This window comes from Moschus berezovskii, chromosome X, assembly GCF_049115385.1.
Source record: "Moschus berezovskii isolate FMDL1 chromosome X, NW_MosBer_1.0, whole genome shotgun sequence".
Lineage (NCBI taxonomy): Eukaryota > Metazoa > Chordata > Mammalia > Artiodactyla > Moschidae > Moschus > Moschus berezovskii.
The window spans coordinates 18756680-18780409 of record NC_142488.1 but is presented as its reverse complement, the minus strand read 5'-3'; the positions used below and the strand labels follow the sequence as shown (position 1 = coordinate 18780409).

The 23730-nt window shown below is 42.2% G+C and overlaps 2 protein-coding genes across 2 annotated transcripts in view; both read left to right on the top strand.

Moving 5' to 3' along the window:
* MAP3K15 (mitogen-activated protein kinase kinase kinase 15) overlaps positions 1-23730 on the top strand; it is a 153190-nt gene that overhangs the window by 56337 nt on the left and 73123 nt on the right. Inside the window, exons 4-6 of the mRNA XM_055438529.2 lie at positions 4483-4676; positions 7738-7906; positions 9914-10020. Coding sequence (XP_055294504.2) covers positions 4483-4676; positions 7738-7906; positions 9914-10020 — 470 coding nt within the window. The remainder of the gene's footprint in view (positions 1-4482; positions 4677-7737; positions 7907-9913; positions 10021-23730) is intronic.
* LOC129564494 (vesicle-associated membrane protein 3) lies at positions 13998-14921 on the top strand. The gene has a single exon (XM_055438532.2). It carries the CDS (start codon positions 13998-14000, stop codon positions 14310-14312), a length of 315 nt encoding a protein of 104 aa, XP_055294507.2. The 3' UTR covers positions 14313-14921.

Genomic DNA, 23730 nt, shown 5'->3' with positions numbered 1-23730 from the left:
GAAAAGCTATGACCAACCTAGACAACATATTAAAAAGCAGAGACATTACTTTGCCAACAAAGGTCCGTCTAGTCAAGGCTATGGTTTTTCCAGTAGTCATTAGTGGATGTGAGAGTTGGACTATAAAGAAAGCTGAGTGCCGAAGAATTGATGCTTTTGAACTACAGTGTCAGAGAAGACTCTTGAGAGTCCCTTGGACTGCAAGGAGATCCATTCAGTCCATCCTAAAGGAAATCAGTCATAAATATTCATTGGAAGGACTGATGTTGAAGCTGAAACTCCATTGCTTTGGCCACATGATGCAAAGCACTGACTCATTGGAAAAGACCCTGATGCTGGGAAAGATTGAAGGCAGTAGGAGAAGGGGATGACAGAGGATGAGATGGTTGGATGGCATCACCGACACAATGGACATGAGTTTGGGTGGACTCTGGGATTTGGTGATGGACAGGGAGGCCTGGAGTGCTGTGATTCATGGGGTCGAAAAGAGTCAGACACGACTGAGCGACTGAACTGATGCCAAATTTCCTAGATAACTCCTTTAGTTTAACAAATTAAAGGGAAAAAGTCAGATGTATTATTGCTGGCATCAAAATCTTTAAAACTTAGTGAAGATATAGGAATTAACAAGTCAGAAATTTTAACATAGTCTCTTTTTATAACAGTACAGACAAAAGATAGACTGTGATAGTAGAATGTCGTTTAAGAGCATATTGTAGTCCTCCAAATATGCTAAAAACTGAGCATGTACTTGAAAAAGTGAAAAGTGAAAGTCTCTCAGTCATGTCCAACTCTTTGCAACCCCATGGACTGTATCAGTTCAGTTCAGTCACTCAGTCGTGTCCAACTCTTTGCAACCCCATGAATCTCAGCACACCAGGCCTCCCTGTCCATCACCAACTCCCGGAGTTCACTCAAACTCATGTCCATCGAGTCGGTGATGCCATCCAGCCATCTCATTCTCTGTCGTCCCCTTCTCCTCCCGCCCCCAATCCCTCCCAACATCAGAGTCTTTTCCAGTGAGTCAACTCGTCGCATGAGGTGGCCAGAGTATTGCAGTTTCAGCTTCAGCATCAGTCCCTCCAGTGAACACCCAGGATCGATCTCCCTTAGAATGGACTGGTTGGATCTCCTTGCGGTACAAGGGACTCTCAAGAGTCTTCTCCAGCACCACAGTTCCAAAGCATCAATTCTTCGGCAATCAGCCTTCTTCATAGTCCAACTCTCACACCCATACATGACCACGGGAAAAACCATAGCCTTGACTAGACGGACCTTTGTTGGCAAACTGATGTCTCTGCTTTTTAATATGCTATCTAGGTTGGTCATAACTTTCCTTCCAAGGAGTAAGCGTCTTTTAATTTCATGGCTGCAATCAGCATCTGCAGTGATTTTGGAGCCCCCCAAAAATAAAGTCTGACACTGTTTCCACTGTTTTTCCATCTATTTCCAATGAAGTGATGGGACCAGATGCCATGATCTTTGTTTTCTGAATGTTGAGCTTCAAGTCAACCTTTTCACTCTCCTCTTTCACTTTCATCAAGAGGCTTTTGAATTCCTCTTCACTTTCTGCCATAAGGGTGGTGTCATCTGCATATCTGAGGTTATTGATATTTCTCCCGGCAATCTTGATTCCAGCTTGTGCTTCTTCCAGCCCAGCGTTCCTCATGATGTACTCTGCATAGAAGTTAAATAAGCAGGGTGACAATATACAACCTTGACGTACTCATTTTCCTATTTGGAACCAGTCTTTTGTTCCATGTACAGTTCTGACTATTGCTTCCTGACCTGCATACAGGTTTCTCAAGAGGCAGGTCAGGTGGTCTGGTATTCCCATCTCTTTCAGAATGTTCCACAGTTTATTGTGATCCACACAGTCAAAGGCTTTGGCATGGTCAATGAAGCAGAAATAGATGGTTTTCTGGAACTCTCTTGCTTTCTCCATGATCCAGCGGATGTTGGCAATTTGATCTCTTGTGCCTCTGCCTTTCCTAAAACCTGCTTGAACATCTGGGAGTTCACAGTTCACATATTGCTGAAGCCTGGCTTGGAGAATCTTGAGCATGACTTTATTAGCATGTGAGATAAGTGCAATTGTGCGGTAGTTTGAGCATTCTTTGGTGTTGCCTTATAGTCCTTGGAATTCTCCAGGCCAGAACACTGTAGTGGGTTGCCTTTCCCTCCTGAAGGGGACCCTCCCAACCCAGGGATCGAACCCAGGTCTCCTGCACTGCAGGTGAATTCTTTACCAGCTAAGCCACAAAGGAAGCCCAAGAATACTGGAGTGGGCAGCCTATCCCTTCTCCAGGGGATCTTCCCAACTCAGGAATTGAACCGGGGTCTCCTGCATTGCAAGGAGAAGGAAATGGCAACCCACTCCAGTGTTCTTGCCTGGAGAATCCCAGGGATGGCGGAGCCTAGTGGGCTGCCGTCCATGGGGTCGCACAGAGTCGGACACGACTGAAGTGACTTAGCAGCTTAGCAGCTCCTGCATTGCAGGCAGATTCTTTACCAGCTTAGCTATCAGGGAGCCCAAGCATGGGCTGAATGCTATTTAAAGGTAGTGTTTCTTTTTCTATTTCATGTTCAGTGCTCCCATTTCATTTAGTTTATGTTTTCCAATTTCTGTGTCTCTTTTCTGTTTTTCTTTCTCGAGCCTTTATCAAGCATAGTAAAAAACTTTTGTATATGTGTGTGTGTGTGTGTATAGTATGTATGATATGTATATTTTAGAAATGTTATGAATTTTTGCCTAGCTAAAAAATTTATGACATTTTAATTCCACTTGTTTGACTTAGTATAAATAGAATGCTAGGTTTCTAATTAATATTCACTCAAAACTTTGATATAGTTCCATATATTTTGGCATCTGATATTACTGATAAAAGACTAGAAAATTCATTATCTTAGTGATCTTTTCTACAAAAATTTGAAGCTCAAAACTTCTAATCCAGTTCTGAGAATATCAAGAAATACTATGTTGTTAAAAAAAAAAAACCAAAAAACATGTGATAATAGTATTATTAACTAAAGTACAAATTTTGTACAAATTTCACAAGATTTTATGCTAGTGTCCATTATTTATTTTCATACTTTATTCAAGATTCTACTTTGTATTTAGTTGCATTGAGCAGTTTCAGCTGCATGCAACAAATTGATAAATTCTCTTTTAATTTTTATTCTATTACAAATATTTTCTAAGTTTCCTTGTTAGGGCTTCTTAGATACACCCATCATTTAAAAGTGGACATTTAATTTTCAAATACATGGGGTTTTTAAATATCTTTGATATTAATTTTTCATTTTAATATTTCTCATTTAAACGCTTTCTTCTCTGTAATCACCCTCTGTTTTTTCAGTCTTCTGAATTTACTGAGGCTTTCAATGGCTAAGTCAAAGATCTCTCTTGGTAAATGTCACATTGGACTTGAATATATGTGGGTTATTTTCAAATATCTTTTGATACTGATTTCTAACATAATTCCACAGTGATAAGAGAACCAACTTTGTATGATTTCATTACCTTTAGACCATGAATTTTTTGCACCTGTTTTATGTCCCTGGATATGTTCCAGTGTCTCATAGTTTATATATAGTCTGTGGGAACTTGAATTTGTATCCTACTGTTGTGTGAAAATTGTATTAATCTTAATTATGTTGAACTGGTTCATGGTGCTTTCCTTTTACTTTTCTGTATATTCATTCTATTAATACTTGAGACTTTGATAAACTCCAACTAAAAGTTTATCTATTTAAAATAATTGTAACTTTGTTGTATATTTTCCAAGTCTCCGGTAAATGTATTATCATACTTTCATAATTTAAAAACTGAAAGAGTAAAAAAACTAAAGGTAGTGTTTATGCTTTAAAAAATGGTTACAGTTTGACTATGAATCATGATTATTCCATAGAAAAAGCATAGTTTTACTTGAGTATTATTTGACAATATAAACATTTTTAAACAAATCTTTTCCCAAAACATCTCTGGGACTAATCATATCTATTAATATCTGCTTCTTGCAAAACAGTTTCTGCTCAACAAAGTTTATAAATAATTCACCTGCGGTTAAATTATCAAATAATAAGGCTCTTCCAGCCATGGCAAAAGAAATTAATTAAACCTTTACAGTTTACTTCTTGGTTATCATTGGGCTGAAGTTCCCTCTGATTTGGAGGATATGTAATGAAATATAATTTCTGAGAATTAAAAACCTAAAATCTCTGCCAGTGAAATTCAGAGATGTATACTGCTCAGTTCAGCATTGAAAACCAAATTTTTGTTGTACGAACATGTGTTATAGCTTGTGAAATGGAGTGGCTTCCTGTTTGTGTCTGATAGATTCATAGTCTTATTGTGCAAGTAGTTGTTCATCATCAGGCTTTTTCACCTTTCCTGTCCCACCAAGGTTCCACCTGCCCAAATCCACAGCTGTGCTTCTGCATTGCTTATTTTATGAAACAATTTTTGTTTCTTTTTTCTAGGCATCCAGTGGAAATTATTATTTCATCCCATACATCGTGACACCATGCGCTGATTATTTTTGCTGTGAGAGTGATGCCCAGCGGCGTGCCTCGGAGTACATGCAGCCCAACTGGGACACCCTCCTGGGTCCGCTGTGTGTGCCTCTGGTGGACAGGTTTACTAGCCTCCTCAAGGACATCCATGTGACCTCATGGTAATTCCCATCAACTGTCCTCAACCTTGGGAGCTTGGCCAAAATTTTCCCTTCGTGTCCATGGAGGTGATGTACCTTCAAGAGACCATAGTGCCCAGAGAGTGGGGAACTCCAACCAGTCATTTTAAAGTCATCCTGGAATCCAGGGTTCCACACTGGCTCAGTGCATTGGGCTGTTGAGGTGTAGCTGAAAGAGAATGAAACTGGAGTTGAGGTCAGGGTTCAGTTTGTGTTTGGTTCCAGCTCCTTACGCAACCTTGACAAATAACTTTTCTGTAGCTTTTTTCTCATCTAGAAAATAAGGAACTTAAATCATTGATTTTCTTTAATGCTCTTTCAACTCTGACATTCTGTGTTCTAAGATCATTTCTGAAGGTGAGTAACTGCCCACCGCCAGTCAGCTGTTGAGGTAGTTAAACTGTGTCAGCAAGGTTATTCCAAACATTAGCCCCTATGCTGTACAAGTTGGGGTATACTGAGTCAGGCTGAAGCCAGCCTGACCACAGTGTGCCCTGGGACGTGTTCTTGGCAGATTTATGTCAGAGAAGGTGTGGAGCAGTAATTCAAGAGCTGACAGGTATGGGTTTGAATCCTGGCTCAGGTGGTCCTTCACTGTGCAGCCTTGGAACAGTCAGCTCATCTCTTGGAGCCTCAGTGCTCAAGAAGCCAGTCCTTGGAATATCCCTGTTTTGAAACTTGAGGCAGAAAAATTATTCCACTTAGAGAATTCAGATTTTCTTTACCTGTAGCCAATTTAAAGGATTTACTCCTGAAAGTTGAGTCACAAGGAGAAAGATTTGTCTTTCCAAAACAAATGAAAATCCAAAGCGCTGGCAGAACTGACTTCAAGTGTAAGGGCCACACGTCCCTCTGGCTTGCGCTGTGGCCCCAAACTGTGGAGTATTACTACAGTGGGGCTGCTGGGAGGTGCATGCTTGCTCACAGTGTTCTCCTTTTCTATCCTGTCACCTCTTCTTTGGACACACAGTTTCTGCTACAGGTTGTAATGGGAAAAGAAGACTGGCCACTCAGGCATATGTGACCACATGCCAATCTAGAAAGTAAACAGGGCACCTTTTGCAGCATATCCCTCAAAAACCTCATTCGGACCCAGCTTGATAACTATTGTCTTACTGCACAGTGAATATTGTAGTGAGGTTCAGGGAGAAAAGTCCCCCAGGATCATTTTTTCAGGTCTGACAAGGAAGTAGGCTAGCTTGAGTCTGCCAGATGAGCAAGGTGTCTGCAAGAAGTGGTCTCAGGTTTGCTTCTCATTCACTTCATGTATGTTTCAGTAGGAAGACAAGTCTTTCAATTCGGTTTAACTTCAAAGAACTTGAAATACCTGTTGGTTGATTCAACCCCTTGAACTCCCAGATACCTGGCAAGGGTTAGTGAGAGGGTAAATGATGCTAATGGTTGAAAACATCTGTAACAGGGATGGCAGACAGATTTTCAGCTCAAGTGCTAACTTGCATAGACTGATGGAGGCCACCTGGAACCCTGTGCAGAAAAGGGATTTGAAGACATTTCCAAGTTCACACTGATTAGCAGTATCTTTCCTGGTTACCAGAGGCAGAAATGGCTACATGCTTATTACATACATGTTGTCTCCAAGCCATACTTAATTCAGTGTTTTGTTTATTTTCTTGCAGGTTACCGTTCTTATTAGGTTTGTTAGTTTATTGAAACTATTTTTCAGAGTTCCCCTTGAAAACAAGACTAAAGTGTACATTTTTACTTGACAGGTGAAACTAATAACACTTTAATAGCTTTTGATGCCTTTATAGTCCAGCAAATGAACAATGGCTATCACCCAACTTAACTATTCATTTGATTAATCATAGAATTTTAAACATTAGTAGAATCTACTAATTTGCTCATCATTGAGGTAATAAGCAAGAGACAAGGAAATAAAAATTAAAGCAATGCACTGATACTTTCATATCAGAGTACTTTCACTTAAGTTACTGAGATGTTATTAATTTCACTTAATTACTGAGATGTTGAGATTTATTATAAGCATTGGACCAGGAAATGTACTGTAAACACTTTTTTGGACAGAGTTTTGTAACAATTAAAATCAACATTGGTTATTCTTTGGTATTGTCTCATTCTCTGAAGACTATTACTTGTTAAACTTGCTCTTTTTAATAGACCACCTAATTTTACTGTCTACAGTTAAATCGTTTCAGCTACGTAATGGGTTGACAGTATTATACCTTGATCATGCCCAGTCTCCATAGAAAAAAAAATGCTTGGAAAGTAGCCAACATATTTAAATCCATCTATTTTAAACCAAGTACTGAATACTAGCATTGGTTCTTGGAGGGGCTATGGTGAGACATTCCAGTGTGAATTTCAACTGATTTAAATGTTGTAATACATCCCTGTTATTATCTGGATGCCCACATAAAGGAAGTTCTGTGTCTTCCATTAGGAAAGCATTCTGGCTGTCAAAAATGATACAGAGGATAGGGGGTGAAAGGCAGAGGTGGTCTGCAGGTATCCAGGCATGGCTTCTTGTATTGCTCATGGACACATCCAGATTTTGTTTCTCGATCAAGTGTAAAAAGCTTTGTGACTACTAGCTGGGGATACCTGAAAGATAGATCTTAAAGACATTCATCTTACTATGTTTCATGGCTTTGGAGTTTTGTTTGGCTTTGTGAAAAATCTCTTAATGGTGGGGGAAATTACTGTTCAAATGAAGTACTTTCTTGTCCTCTGTGTGTTTGAAAATACCGGAGGAGAGGGGATGGGGTAGGGTAGCTAGTGAGTCCGGTGTGTTATCCAAATATATAGGGGGTCAACTTTGAAAATATTTTCAAGGTCATAATGAACTGATTTTCTTTGTAAGTGTTAAGTGGTTAGGTTTTTGCAAAGTGACATTTACAAGTAGGACGTGCTCCCCGTTGGCTGATCCTGGGAGGCTCAGGTGTGGGCGAGGCTCCTGTGTGTTAGCCTAAGTCATGTCCATGAGAGCTAGGTTTGTTTGAGCTGCAGCACAGCCCTGGATGCTTGTAGACGTGACTGGAGCTTTTCTTGTTTCCCTCTCCAGTGCTTATTACAAAGAAACCTTGTTAAATGACATCCGGAGAGCCAGAGAGAAATACCAGGGTGATGAACTGGCCAAGGAGCTGACTCGGATCAAGCTCCGCATGGATAACACTGAGGTTCTGACCTCAGACATCGTTATTAATTTACTGCTGTCCTATCGCGATATCCAGGTATGCCATATGCTTATCTGAAGCTAACACAGTTCTTCCCTGACATGAGGAATTCCTTGTATGAAGTACTCATACACTAGATGTATGGTTAGGTAGCTGTTTTATGGCCAAATAGCTGTTTTATAGCTGGGTCATAGGTCACCTCACATATCTTTTGTGGTAGAAATGTTGCAGAAGGTTACATCATATCAGAAGGGTGCTCCAGCAAATTCTTAGATATGGTACTGCTTAGTAAAAGAAGTTCAGAATTTAACAGTTTATATGCAGTTTGTGCTAGGCGTTGTTCCAAGCCTTTTGTAAGCCCTAATTCACTTCATCCTCTTCAGAAGCCTATGGGGTGCACAGTCTGATTATTCCCATTTTAAAAATGAGGAACATAAGGTACAGAGAAGCTAAATAACTTGCCCCAGGTCACACAGCAGTTGGCAAAAGTCAAGATTCAAACTGAGGCAACCAGGTCTGTTGTCCTTGCCCTTAATGCCTCTCCTCTTCTACTTCCTTTAGGCCTTTGTCACTTCCTTCTTTGTTTAGCACTACCTGTTAGTGAAAGGGAGAGCAGGAGTAACAGAGGCATGTCTAGGAATCAGGGGCTGCAGGGCTTTATTCTAAGACAAGGGACAGAGACTTCTGGAAAGTCCTGAAGACAGGGTTTGTAGAATATGGTACCATAGAGGAAAGCAATCATTTCCCTCCTCCAAGTTTAATGCCATGGAGCCATTTCCAAGATGTCTTATCTTCCTTCCCTTTGGAGGAACATAGAGCAGTGTACATAACCTGTGGAATTCTGTCAGTGCAGAGCCATGTTGGAGGTTGTTGGCCACAGGTTTTTACATGAGAGAGGCTTCCATTTATGACCTGAGCCAAGAACAAGAGTCAACCACTTAAGGAACTCATGCCCCTAGTGACAAACAGATGCATCTAATTGATTTTAATAGCAGATGCTATTAGAAATTACGCTGACTGAGTGATGCCCCATGGAACAAGAGAATGGGAAGGACCTTGTTTGAGGTCTTTCTTCCATTGAGCAGCTGGCTTCCTTCTGCCTGTGCTTTCACGCATCTCTCCTCTTTATAACCTTCCCTTGGTGGGACTCTCAGGCTCAAGGATGAGTCAGAAACTTCTTGCAGTACTCTGCTTTCCCTTTCCTTGGGCAGCAGCATCAAAGTGTAATGCCACAAAACAGGCATGAGATTTCGGCGGGAAGTCCCGTCTGCTAACTGTGGCCAGCTGTCAGCGAGTTGGCCAGTAACAGTGGTTCTGAGCCGGCTGAAAGGGTAACAGATGGCACTGCTCACAGGGGACACAGCCGAGACGAACACGGCAGCAATTTTCCCCTGGTTCTTTAGAGCCATGGTTCTCGAGCGGGGACATGTGGCAGTGTCTGGAGATATTTTGGGCTGTCACAACTTGGGTGGGGGGTGGTGCGGAGTGCTACTGGCACCTAGTGGGTCAAGGTCCCAGGTGCTGCTTACTATCCCACAATACACAGGACAGCCCCCACCATACAGAATGACCCCGCCCCCAGTGTCACTCGTGCCAAAGTCGAGAAACTGATTTCAATGAATTGGAATGTTTCTGACAGAATAGGAAGCCTTGGGATGTTTCCTCCCTTTACGTGGCAAATGACTGTAAGATTTCTTATATATTTACGTCCAGTTCATTTTAACCCACAGCCCTGCCAGTGGTGATAACTCTCCTATCCTCAAAATGTGGTAGCTTTTCCTAGCTGCTTGGCTCATTCATTTTCTTTTATCGACTTTGAATCTAACTTCCTTCCCTTGGTCCTTTTGTGACCTCCGAGAGCAGGGATTCTTCCTCTGTCTTCTCTCATCCATCTTGTTGTTTTTAATCTCATTGCTGTTCTTTTAAGGACTTTAACTTCACTAAATACTGCCTGTAGGGGAGGGCCTATATTTAAATGCTAAGGTGGTCTCATGTTTATAACTGTTTAAGAAAACCTGCAAAGAGCTGCGTTTCCTCTCTCACTTTGGGACCTCTTGCCAACAGGACTATGATGCAATGGTGAAGCTGGTAGAAACACTGGAGATGCTGCCTACATGTGATTTGGCTGACCAGCATAACATTAAATTCCACTATGCGTTTGCACTGAATAGGTAAGAGTGATAATTTATAGATAGAGTTTTGAAGCAGGCCAGCTGTTAAATTTTGTTTCCCCTTTTTCTTCTTTTTTAAAATTGTAGAATAATTGCTTTACAATGTTGCTAGTTTCCACTGTACAACTAAGTGTATCAGCTCTGTGTGTGCGCATATCCCCTTCCTCTTGAGGCTTCCTCCCACCCCTACCCTGCCCTTCTGGGTCATCGCAGAGCACCGGGCTGAGCGCCCTGTGCTACACGCAGCTTCCCACTAGCTCTTTTACACATGGTAGTTATATATGTCAGTGCTGCTCTCTCAATTCGCCCCACCCTCCCCTTCCCCCCACTGTATTCACATGTCCGTTCTCTATGTCTGTATCTCTGTTTCTGCCCTTCAAATAGATTCATCTGTACCATTTTGCTAGATTCCACAAATATGTATTAATAGATGATACTTGTTTTTCTCTTTCTGACTTACTTTACTCTATATGACAGATTCTAGGTCCATCGACATCACTGCAAATGACCCAATTTCATTCCTTTTTAGGGCCAAGTAATATTTCATCATGTATGTGTGTCTCACATCTTCTTTCTCTATTCCTCTGCTGATGCACATCTAGGTTGCTTCTGTATCCTGGCTATTGTAAATAGTGCTGCATTGAACATTGGGATACATCTGTCTTTTTGAGTTATGGTTTTCTAAAGGTATACGACCAGTAGTGGGATTGCTGGATCATATCATATCTTTACTTTGAGTTTTTAAGGAACCTCCATACTGTTCTCCATTGTGACTGTACCAGCTTACACTCCAACCAACAGTGTAGGAGGGTCTCCTTTTCTCTACACCCTCTCCAGCATTTATTGTTTGTAGACTTTTTGATGATGGCCATTCTGACCAGTGTGAGGTGATACCTCATTGTAGTTTTGTTTGCATTTCTATAATAATGAGTGGTGTTGAGCATCTTAAATTCTGTTTCCTTCTTTCATTCAATCCTCATTGACTATGAGCCAGATCATGGCTGAATGCCAAAGTTAAGAAAATGGACACGACATGATCTTAACCTTTAGGGACTTTGTCTTTGGAGCATATATTCTAGCTGTGAGGTCAGACATGTATTAAACCCCGTCAGCTCAGAGTGATAAATGTCTTCATGAATATCGCAGCATAGTAGAGGGAGGGAGTCATTCTTCTTTGGGGTTTTCAAGAGGCTTCTTGGGAGTCTTTCGGGCTGGGTTCTGAAGACTTAGTAAGAATTGCCTCATGGGCGGGAGAGACTGCGGGATGGGGGTGAGGAAGAGGCCACTCCACGTGGCCAGAAGTGTGAGCAGAGAGTTCTTCAGGTGCAGTGTGCTTTCAGGGAACCTCCAGAATACGAGCTATAGGTGCAGCAAATGTGTGCAGTGAGGCAGAGTATGGAGGGTGGGACTGTGTTGTGACAGGACTGTATATCTGCACATGAGGGAGCTGAAAGTGTCTCAGACTGTGGAGGTAGGGGGCTAGTTTAACAACAAGATTAACATTGAATGATGGGGAAGGGGGCTGCTGTCTTCCTGTACTACTGTAATCTGAATGACTAGACTAGGTCAAGTATGTGAGACTTGAAAATTCGTGCCTGGAGACCCTGAGACTCAAAAGCTTATTGCTAGGGGTGTCAGCTAAGCTGCTGTCGTATAGAGACCCCGAATGCAGTGATGGAAATTTCTCTTTCACATAGCAGTCTAGAGGTGAGTGGACCAGGCTAGTGGCATAGGAGTTGTTCAGGGACCTAACTTCTGCCCATTTTGTAGCTCTTTCATTCCCAAGAGTATTGTTCTCTTCTAGTTGAAACTCGGTCACTGCTTTACTCTTTGTTCCAGCCTGATGAAAGGAGTAGTGTGGAAGCCCAGTTAAGCCGCTTCCTTTAATGCAAGTCGAATTTGCATGGGCCACTTCCACTGACATTCTGTTGGTGAGAGCACAGTCACATGAGCCCTATCTAGCTATAAGGGAAGCTGGGAAATGGAGTCTCTCACTGAGTGGCCATGTGGAGAATAACTAGTTTGACGCATCTAATCTCACAAAATCCAAGCTGCCTAAACATCTTAGTCCTGCAGTTACTCTTCCTCCCCAATAAGATACAGGAAGAGGGGTGGCATTAGGTGAACATAGTGAGACCTACATACAAATCCACTTGCTGCTGGGGCTAGGAATTGCTCATGTTTGAATCACACCGCCAAAAACTGGAGGATATTCAAATGTGGCTTGAGAACCAGAGTTCTGGCACCTTCTTATCACCCTCCGTGGCAAACATCTTCCTTAGGGAATGGGTACAGTGAGAGTTGATGGGGAACGAGTTAGAGGACACTTGCATCTGATTTCTCAGAGGCTTGGCTTTGCTTCAGCAGCTGGATTAAGCTGTAGATGGTGGACTCACCACTGGCAGCCTCTGCACGGCAGCAGCTACACAATCCATGGCTTCAGGATTCCTGTAACGCATATGAGGGAACATCTCTCTTTTGTATTGAGGTTTGTAAAGCACACAGGCAGTGAAGTGTGTAGATCTTTATACAACTTGAGTTTTAATAAATAAACACATGTAAACAATACCCCTATCAAAATATGAAGTAGTTCCACCCCCACCCCAGAAGTTCCCTTGTTCCCCTTTGCAGGTAGTCCCCACCCCTCTACAGGCAGCCACTCTTCATATATTGCAACCTCTGTCTCCAGAGATGAGTTTTTTCTGTCCTTGAACTTTGTATAAATGGAATCACACAATATGGGCTCAGTGGGAAAGAATCTGCCTGCCAATGCAGGAGACACAGGTCAGGAGGATCCCTTGGAGCAGGAAATGGCAGCCCACTCCAGTATTCTCGCCTGGAGAATTCCGTGGATAGAGGAGCCTGACGGGCTACAGTCCACAGGGTCAGAAAGAGTTGGACACGACCAAGCGATTAAACGGCAGTCACATAGTATGTACTCTTGTGTCTGGCTTCCTACACTCAGTGTCGTGTTTCTGAGATTTGTCCATGCTGTTTACTGTGTTAGTAGTTCATTCCTTCTCCTTGCTGTGGAGTATTTTGTTGTGTGGGTATGCCACAAGTGATTTAGCCGTTTTACAGCTGGTAGACCTCTAGGTTGTTTCCAATTTGGGGGTACTGAGAGCAGTGCTGCTACTAGCATTTATGTGCATGGCTCTTGCACACCTCTGGGCACATTTCTGTTGGGTACATAGCACATGCTTGTGTCCTGCTGTACTGGACACCTGCAAGCAGTGGTAAAGTGAAAGTCGCTTCGTCGTGTCCAGCTCTTTGAGATCCCATGGACTGTGGCCTGCCAGGCTCCTCTGTCCATGGAATTCTCCAGGCAAGAATACTGGAGTGGGTAGCCATTCCCTTCTCCAGGGGATCTTCCCGACCCAGGGATTCAACCCAGGCCTCCCACATTGCAGGCGGATTCTTTACCAGATTCTGAGCCACCAGGCAACCAGCAAGCAGTGGTAGTCAGGATTTTTACTCTTTTTGGTGGAGGAGCTCCATGGTCTCTGTGTAAATATGCCTTCTCTCTCCCCAGCAGTCTTTAAACTCAGCATCCCAAGGCAGGGAACATGGGGATGGGCATCTTCCTTAAGCCTGGAAAGGAAGTTCTATAACTTTGTCCCCCCAGAGTAGTGGGGAGATATATATATAACTTATACTTAATTATATATTAAGTATATATAATTTATTCTTAATATATAAATTATATTCAAGTATAATTTAAGAATAAATTATATTTAAGATAATATTCTTAAATTATACTTGGTCGATCCTTGACTTACAAGGATTAATCAGTTATCACTGGTGAAGTTTCTGGAAGAATGCCTGGCATACCAAAAGTGCTATTAGTTAAAATGGCTCATTAAATTGAAACTAAAAGGGCCTTTTAAATCACTCGCCGCTGGCGCCCCGCCCAGGTCCCCGGCCTCCGGTCCTGCAGCGCCAGTCAGCTGATCCTGAGACGCTGCCTCTGCTCCAAAATGACTACAAATGCACCGGCAGATTCAAGTGCTGCCACTGGCAGCAGTAGAAGACTTCAGCAGACACAAAATCAAGTGGATGAGGTGGTGGACATCATGAGAGTCAATGTGGATAAAGTGTTGGAAAGAGACCAGAAGCTCTCTGAGTTGGATGACCGTGCAGATGCACTGCAGGCAGGAGCCTCCCAATTTGAAACAAGTGCTGCCAAGTTGAAGAGGAAATACTGGTGGAAGAATTGCAAGATGTGGGCGATAGGAATCACCATTGTGGTCATCATCATCATTATCATTGTTGTGTGGAGTGTATCTTCCTGAAGAACTAGTGAAACTCCAGCCTGCTGTTCAAGAAACCTCTTCAAGACTTTTGATTTAGAACCTGCTATATTATCAAGCTCGCCTACTGTGCTATCTAAAATGATTATTTTTCTGTTAGTGACTGTAAAGCTTGTTTCCTAGGAGATGTGCCTTTGTTTTGTAATATGCACTCCAAACTAGAAGCGTGGTCAGCTCAACCTCCGTTTTGCACAGTGCCTTTTCAGATTTACAGATGGGCTGATGGAGAGGACTTCTTCAGTTGCAGAGTGTTATAACCTAGCAGTAATGTTGTCTGGTTAATTGCCATTGACTGCAGTTAAGGAAATTTGTGCCAAGTTAACTGTCCTCATCATATGACATTATCCTCATTTTAAACTTCTGGGTAATCAGATTCCAATTTGTGCCTTCCAGAAAGAACACTACTGCCTAACACAAATCTGTGACAATAACAGGCTGTGCCTTATTTTGCTCTTTTTCTGATTCCCTATAGCAGAACACTCTACTGTTTATAGACGCTACTGACTCTTTTGCTGTATTTTAAAATAAGATACTGGTAAAGAGTTTTTGCTCTTACATTAGATATGAAGATGTTTACTTTCTTGTTACTGTTATGTATCACTTGCTAAAAATATTGTTTTAATCAGAAATAATGACCTCTTTAAAACATTTTTATAGACCTATGGCTGTGACCAAAGTTTCTATCTTGCCAAAAAGTTAAATCCCAGTCAGACATCAAGTTTGTTCCTGCCGGATAAATTCAGAAAAGTGAGCAGTGGAACTCAAGGTGCCCTTCAGAATTAAACTTGTTGTGTGTGAACCTCTGACATCCTGGCAGGCCTTTCTTGTCCTTGTAAGACTGTAGGTCTTGCAACTGCCCTTCCAAGCTAGCATTTTTCCTGAGGTTTAGAGGGATTTGAACTCGATGCTGACCATTTCCTACCTGTGGGCAGCGTTTTATTCAGCAGTTTGCAGATTATCAGCTGTAAGCTCCAATATGTTTCTAATAATATGTGAGCAACAATTTTGTAGTCTTCACGTGAGATCATCTGTAGACGGGTCATTTTCTGGTCCAGTCCCCATAGACAACAGCTTCGTGGAGTTTGTTTCCAATTGTGATCCATATTCCACTCCCTATATCTGTCTTGTAAATTTCACTTTCTACTAGGCATTGGTCAGGGTAGATGACCTCTTCCCAGGGGACAGCTCGCAAGAGACACTTTCTTTGACGTCACAGACTTTCTGCATGAAACGCTGCTTTGGGCAGAGGTATTGTCAGCTGAGAGACTTTTGTTGTGTACGTGAGACTTTGGACACCAGGGTGTGTGGCTTAAGGTCAAGAAGTCAGGTGGGAATGAAAACAGGCGAGGAGGCACCAAGGGGGAAAGAAGTCTTAGCACCCTAGGGCTCACCGTGACCAGAATGTTCACAAAGTCTCGTTCACATGCTACTTGGTGATGTGCAAAGTGACAGCAGTTAAGGTGCATCAGCACCCAGTTCCACTTCTTTAACATCTGTTCCCCTGATGTCAGTGCAATGGTATGAAGTTTAAGACGTGCCTTGCAGTGTGCCCTGCTGGGAGAAGGGGACAGCAGTCAGTGGCCCACCCTCGTCTCAGGTCTCTGCTAGGTCTGACTCTGCAGTTTTGGTGCTTGGTCCCATGTAACCCACTGGCTGTTGTGTTAACCCAGGAATACCCCACCTGTATCTGTTTAGCTGGGAACTCACCCCCTTTAATGAACTGAATAAAGTGTTTATAAACATAAAATAAATAAATAAATCACTCACCACCAAGTCTTTTCCCAGACCAAGCAGATGTACTGGTTGTCAAGCAGAATGAAATAGTCTGATTACCATCCACTCAAAATAATAAAAGAATAAAATGTGTTCTGAAATGGAAAATCAGTATCTAGGAGAACCCAGCATGGCAAGATGAAGTGATTCCAAGATGATGTACGTTTCCCATTTGGAAGTGGAATGGCTGGGATTACTCTCTGGACAACCACCTTTCTGATGTTGGGTCTTCTCCTTCTAGTCTGATTGTCCCCTGTACAGCAGTCCCCAACCTTACTGATACCAGGGACCCATTTCATGGAAGACAACTTTTCCATGGAGCAGGGTTGGGGGGGATGGTTTGGGGATGATTTGAACACATTACATTTATTGTATACCTTATTTCTGTGATTATTTCAGCTCCACCTCAGATCATCAGGCATTAAATCCTGGGGGCTGGGGACCTCTGTCCTGTTAGACAGTGGTTCTCTTCACTGTCAAGAAAACAATCACCACAAATATGTATTGAGGCCGGTCAGGCCCCTCATTGCCAAGAATCTCATTTTCTCCAACTAAAGAGGGATTTTCTGTGGAACTACAATATTTGCCTCATATATCCATGCAGTCTGGTCCTGAATCTTTGCTTTAGGTATAACTTGGCCACCCGTCAGCAGAGTCACAGTAGGACTTGGCATCATGTACTGTTTTGAGAAAGTTAATGGAGGTAGTGTGTGTTTATAAAAGGGAATATCAGTGTTAAACAAATAATGAATTTTCCTGCATTACAGTTGACCTTTAACTCTTAGGAAGTGGAACAAATCATGGCCGTTAGTGTTACTAAAGGTTGACAGTGATGAATGATTGCACCGTCGGATGCCAAGGGCTCCTGTATCATGCTGCCTTGAACAGGCATGTTTTCCTGACAGCTTCCCCTTCACTGCATTCAGAAGCCCAGTCAAAGGTACTTCCCATTTCCACTGAGCACTTAAATTGCTTTACTCCCAGTGGCACGGAACCTTTATGAACAGTTTTTACTGGCTGTTACTTTTACAGACGGGACTTTATTACATATGCTGGACTGTGAAGAAGGCTGATCGCCGAAGAATTGATGCTTTTGAACTGTGGTGCTGAAGAAGACTCTTGAGAGTCCCTTGGACTTCAAGGAGATCCAACCAGTCCATTCTAGAGGAGATCAATCCTGGGTGTTCATTGGAAGGACTGATGCTAAAGCTGAAACTCCAATACTTTGGCCATCTCATGTGACGAGTTGACTCACTGGAAAAGACTCTGATGCTGGGAGTGATTGGGGGAGGGAGGAGAAGGGGACGACAGAGAATGAGATGGCTGGATGGCATCACCGACTCAATGGACATGAGTTCGAGTGAACTCCAGGAGTTGGTGATGGACAGGGAGGCCTGGAGTGCTGATTCATGGGGTTGCAGAGTCGGACACGACTGAGTGACTGAACTGAACTGAACTGAAGCAGCTAGAAGATCCGACTAGGTATCAAGGCAGCAGGCAGAGGCATGGTCTGGAAGAACAACAACAGAATCAAAGTCCTGGGTTTAAAAACAACACAATTGGCCTGACAAAGAGCAGGAGTATACTCTTATTCTACTCCCTGCGTCTTTGAGTCCAGACTGCCAGCCCTGGCAACGTTGAACTGTTCAGCAAAGTGGAAGGGGAGACTGAATGTGTGACACGTGTATTGGAATATCTGATGTATCGTTCTGTGAGTAAGTTAAGGATGGAGAGAGGAAGATACTCTCTGGGCCCTAGAAACGTGTGGGGGAATATAAGATGAATGATACTGAATCCAGCACACGCCAAAGGGACTGCAAGCTTGTTCCAGAACCTACAGCAGTCAGCTCATCCTCAACCTCTGGGCTGCCCAGCCAGGCCCCTGCTCAGGTGGAGAGATGGAGAGAACTTGTGTCTCTGCAGTAACCACAGCCTCCTTTTCTTTGTTTCTTTTGTTTATGTTTGCTGTGTGATCTCACCATATTAATTCATATGTTTAGATAAAGAACCATTTTTGTTACATGTTTGTAAAGGGTAGGAAAATGATGACATCACCCTACTTTTTTTGTCTATTTTTTAATTGAAGTATAGTTGGTTTACAGGGACTTCCCAGGTGTCTCAGTGGTAAAGAACCTGCCTGCCAATGCAGGAGATGTGGGTTCGACCTCTGGGTCAGGAAGATCCCCTGGAGAAGGAAATGCCAACCCACTCCAGTATTCTTGCCTAGACAGCCCCATGTACAGAGGAACCTGGCGGATTATAGTCCATGGAGTCGCAAAGAGTCGGACACAATTTAGAGACTAAACAACATGGTTGGTTTGCAATGTTATGTCAGTTTCAGGTATACAGAAAAGTGATTACATATATATTCTTTTTCAGATTCTTTTCCATTATAAGTTATTATAATATGTATAGTTCCCTGTTCTATTCAGTAAATCCTTATATCTATTTTATATATAGTAGTATATATATGTTAATCCCAATCTCCTAATTCATCCCTTCCCCCTTTCCCCTTTGGTAACCATAAATTTGTTTTCTCTGTGGGACTATTCATGTTTTGTAAGTAAGTTCGTTTGTATCATTTTTTTAGACTCTGCGTATTAGTGATGTCATGCAATAGTTGTCTTTCTGTGTCTGACTTACTAGCACTACTTTCCTAGTCCATTTACCTCCAGGGACCTAAAACAATGTTGCAAAAGAAAGATATGTGTTTGTGGTGATTGTTTTCCTGGCAATGAAGAAAACCACAGAATCTGTGCAATTATAAGGAATCATATAGTCTCAATCCTTTATTTTAGAGAGGAGAAAGAAAGGCAAGGGCCCAAAAGAAAGCAGCTGGTCAATAAGAGCTTGGGAACCAGAACTCCCCAGTTTGAACCCAGTTTTCTACATACACTGGTTTCATATCATGGCATAATCAAGGGAACTCTGCCCAGAAAGCTTGAGCTTCTATTTTGTTTGCCTGATGGGCAACTAAATTAAGCCATAGGCCTCTTGGAATTGTAAGGCCATACTTTGTATGTGTGTATGTGTGTGTGTCCGTGCCTGCTCATTTGTGTCTGACTCTCTGCAACCCCATGGACTGCAACCCGCCAGGCGCCTGTGTGCGTGGGATCCTCCAGGCAAGAGTACTGGGGTAGGTTGCCACTGCCACCTCCAGGAGATCTTCCCAACCCAGGGATCAAACCCACATCTCCTGCATTGGCGGGTAGACTCTCCACCACTGCGCTACCTGGGAGCCCCTTATAAACATAATGTTAGGCCAAAGAAGCAAGACATAAAAGTAACATATAAGATAATTCCATATCTTATTTCTTCCTTTCTAAGATGAAGAATTTTTTATATTTTTAAAGTAATGCTGAAATTTGTTATCTTACAATTGGTGACCTCTAAATACTTAGGGCAAAGGCTAATAGAGTTTTGTCAAGAGAATGCACTGGTCATAGCAAACACCCTCTTCCAACAACACAAGAGAAGACTCTACACATGGACATCACCAGATGGTCAACACCGAAATCAGATTGATTATATTCTTTGCAACCAAAGATGGAGAAGCTGTATACAGTTAGCGAAAACAAGACCAGGAGCTGACTGTGGCTCAGATCATGAACTCCTTATTGCCAAATTCAGACTTAAATTGAAGAAAGTAGGGAAAACCACTAGACCATTCAGATATGACCTAAATCAAATCCCTTATGATTATACAGTGGAAGTGAGAAATAGATTTAAGGGACTAGATCTGATTGATAGAATGCCTGATGAACTCTGGACGGAGGTTCGTGACATTGTACAGGAGACAGGGACCAAGACCATCCCCATGGAAAAGAAATGCAAAAGAGCGAAATGGCTGTCTGAGGAGGCCTTACAAATAGCTGTGAAAAGAAGAGAGGCGAAAAGCAAAGGAGAAAAGGAAAGATATAAGCATCTGAATGCAGAGTTCCAAAGAATAGCAAGGAGAGATAAGAAAGCCTTCCTCAGTGATCAACGCAAAGAAATAGAGGAAAACAACAGAATAGGAAAAACAAGAGACCTTTTCAAGAAAATTAGAGATTCCAAGGGAACATTTCATGCAAAGATGGGCTCGATAAAGGACAGAAATGGTATGGACCTAACAGAAGCAGAAGATATTAAGAAGAGGTGGCAGGAATACACAGAAGAACTGTACAAAAAAGATCTTCACGACCAAGATAGTCACGATAACGTGATCACTGACCTAGAGCCAGACATCTTGGAATGTGAAGTCAAGTGGGCCTTAGAAAGCATCACTACAAACAAAGCTAGTAGAGGTGATGGAATTCCAGTTGAGCTATTTCAAGTCTTGAAAGATGATGCTGTGAAAGTGCTGCACACAATATGCCAGCAGATTTGGAAAACTCAGCAGTGGCCACAGGACTGGAAGAGGTCAGTCTTCATTCCAATCCCAAAGAAAGGCAATGCCAAAGAATGCTCAAACTACCGGACAGTTGCACTCATCTCACACGCTAGTAAAGTCATGCTCAAAATTCTCCAAGCCAGGCTTCAGCAGTATGTAAACCGTGAACTCCCAGATGTTCAAGCTGGTTTTAGAAATGGCAGAGGCACCAGAGATCAAATTGCCAACATCCGCTGGATCATGGAGAAAGCAAGAGAGTTTCAGAAAAACATCTATTTCTGCTTCATTGACTATGCCAAAGCCTTTGACTGTGTCGATCACAATAAACTGTGGAACATTCTGAAAGAGATGGGAATCCCAGACCACCTCACCTGCCTCTTGAGAAACCTGTATGCAGGTCAGGAAGCAACTGTTAGAACTGTACATGGAACAACAGACTGGTTCCAAATAGGAAAAGGTGTACGTCAAGGTTGTATATTGTCACCTTGCTTATTTAACTTATATGCAGAGTACATCATGAGGAATGCTGGGCTGGAAGAAGCACATGCTGGAATCAAGATTGCTGGGAGAAATATCAATAACCTCAGATATGCAGATGACACTACCCTTATGGCAGAAAGTGAAGAGGAACTCAGAAGCCTCTTGATGAAAGTGAAAGAGGAGAGTGAAAAGGTTGACTTGAAGCTCAACATTCAGAAAACAAAGATCATGGCATCTGGTCCCATCACTTCATGGGAGATAGATGGAAAAACAGTGGAAACAGTGTCAGACTTTATTTTTTTGGGCTCCAAAATCACTGCAGATGCTGATTGCAGCCATGAAATTAAAAGACGCTTGCTCCTTGGAAGGAAAGTTATGACCAACCTTGATAGTATATTAAAAAGCAGAGACATTACTTTGCCAACCAAGGTCCGTCTAGTCAAGGCAATGGTTTTTCCCGTGGTCATGTATGGATGTGAGAGTTGGACTGTGAAGAAGGCTGATTGCCGAAGAATCGATGCTTTTGAACTGTGGTGTTGGAGAAGACTCTTGAGAGTCCCTTATACTGCAAGGAGATCCAACCAGTCCATTCTAGAGGAGATCAACCCTGGATGTTCATTGGAGGGACTGATGCTAAAGCTGAAACTGCAATACTTTGGCCACCCCATGCGACGAGTTGACTCACTGGAAAAGACTGTGATGCTCGGAAAGGTTGGGGGCGGGAGGAGAAGGGGACGACGGAGAATGAGATGGCTGGATGGCATCACCAACTCTGTGGACATGAATTTGAGTGTACTCCGGGGGTTGGTGATGGACAGGGAGGCCTGGCGTGCTGTGATTCATGGGGTCGCGGAGAGTCAGACACGACTGAGCGACTGAACTGAACTGAACTGAAATACTTGGTCATGATTTAGTTAATAGATTTTTTCTTTCTTATTGAGCCATCAAATAATGACATCTTAAATTCTATAAAATACAAAAAAGCATACAAAGCTAAACCATTTGCTTTACAGATATAGAAACCCTTAACTAGATAGCAAAGCAAAGATGTCATCTTAAGTATTTAAGATGCTAAGGATGGTCATATCATCTTAGGTGTTTAAGATGCTTTGGAACGTTCTAGAGGTCTAGCTGGCAAGGGTACCAGGCACTCCTTGATCCTTTGGAAAGGATATGTTTGCCCCATACACCTGGAGATGGAATTCAACGCAATTTACTCAGCATCTGTTGGGCCATACTTTTATGTCTCACTTTTTCATATATGATGAGGGCATTAGACAGTAGCTGAATATTAAAGCCACTTTCATAGTCAACACTTTTTATACCAAAAGACCAGTTGCATTTTTTTCTGAGAAATAGATGATCTTATATCTTCTGAGCAGTGGCCTGGCCAATAATACATAATTTCCTTTTGAAAAATTTTTATCCAGAGAAGTTACTTCTATCTGTCCTCCTTCCTCCCTGCTGGTATCCTTGAGCGTATGTTATCTTCCTTTTCTGTCAAGTTCCTGCTGCAATTCCCTTTCTTTTGTCCTTCCTTCATTTACTGACTTATTTGTATGTCAGTGGAAGGGCTTTGTGCTAAAGAAGGAGAGAGCTCTTACCAGTGACTCAAGTTAATGAGTGATTTAAAAATGTAATCACATGTGTACATATTACACACTTGAACTTACATAGACAAGTGAACTGTTCTCTTCAAATCAATCATGCTGCAGTATTCTGCCTTTGACAATGCTGCCATTATTCAGAATACCATTGTATCATTGGGTGGGGGGAGATTTTTCCTTTAGAATTGTTTTGTCAGCTAATATGGCCTATAGGAAATCAGTATCATTACTTTGGGCTTTGAAGGAAAACAGGTTTGGATTTGAATTCCAACTCCTATACTTAAGTTTCATGGCCATGATCAAGCCAGTGAATCTCCTGAAGCCTTACCTTCCTCATATGTAGAATGGGTACTAACAGTTGCCATGCAGTAAATTCCAGAGAGTAATACTGGCATGAAGCTGGTGCTTGGCTGTGACTGTGACTCTTACTGTGTAGTTTGTTCATCTGTATTTTTACTACGTTTAAGAGAAAATGTTTGACCATTTCTAGATATCAAAACTACTTGGAAAATGCAGAGATTTTGCCACCAAAGAAGATAGTTTAAAGGAAGAAATTTCATAAAGCAATGCTGATAAAAGTGTTGTTAGCATGGGATAAGTATATGGTCCTCTGAGGTGATGATTTTGAATGAGACAAAGTTTGTTTGAATGTAGAGATTTGTAGGGGAAAGAATAGTGTGTTTAGTCAAATTCAGTGTTGATTAATATACAGCAAGTTTCTCAGCTTTGCATTACTGACATCTGGAGCTGCATAATTCTGTTTGGGAGGCCGTGTTATGTATTGTAGGAAGTTTAGCAACTTCCCAGTCCTTCTACACTAGATGCCAGTAGCCACTCCACCTCAGCTAAAGTTGTGACAATTGAAGGTGTCTCCAGACATTAACAGGTGTCCCCTAGGGACAAAACCAGCCTTGCGTGAAACCACTGCTTTATAGGGAGTCATTCTGGGTTGTGAGAAGAGCATTAACTTTGATCTTTGAATCACTTACCAGCAATATGATATTGACAAGGTACCAGGATGAAGATCCTATGGTGTGGATTAAAATAGATACACCATATGCAAGTGGCCTGCATAGCTCCCAGCAGCTAGATGGCTGTTAATAAAAGTTTGGTTCCTTCTTCATTTATCTCCTTCTTTCACTTCTTAATTCAAATGAGGAGGTTACCT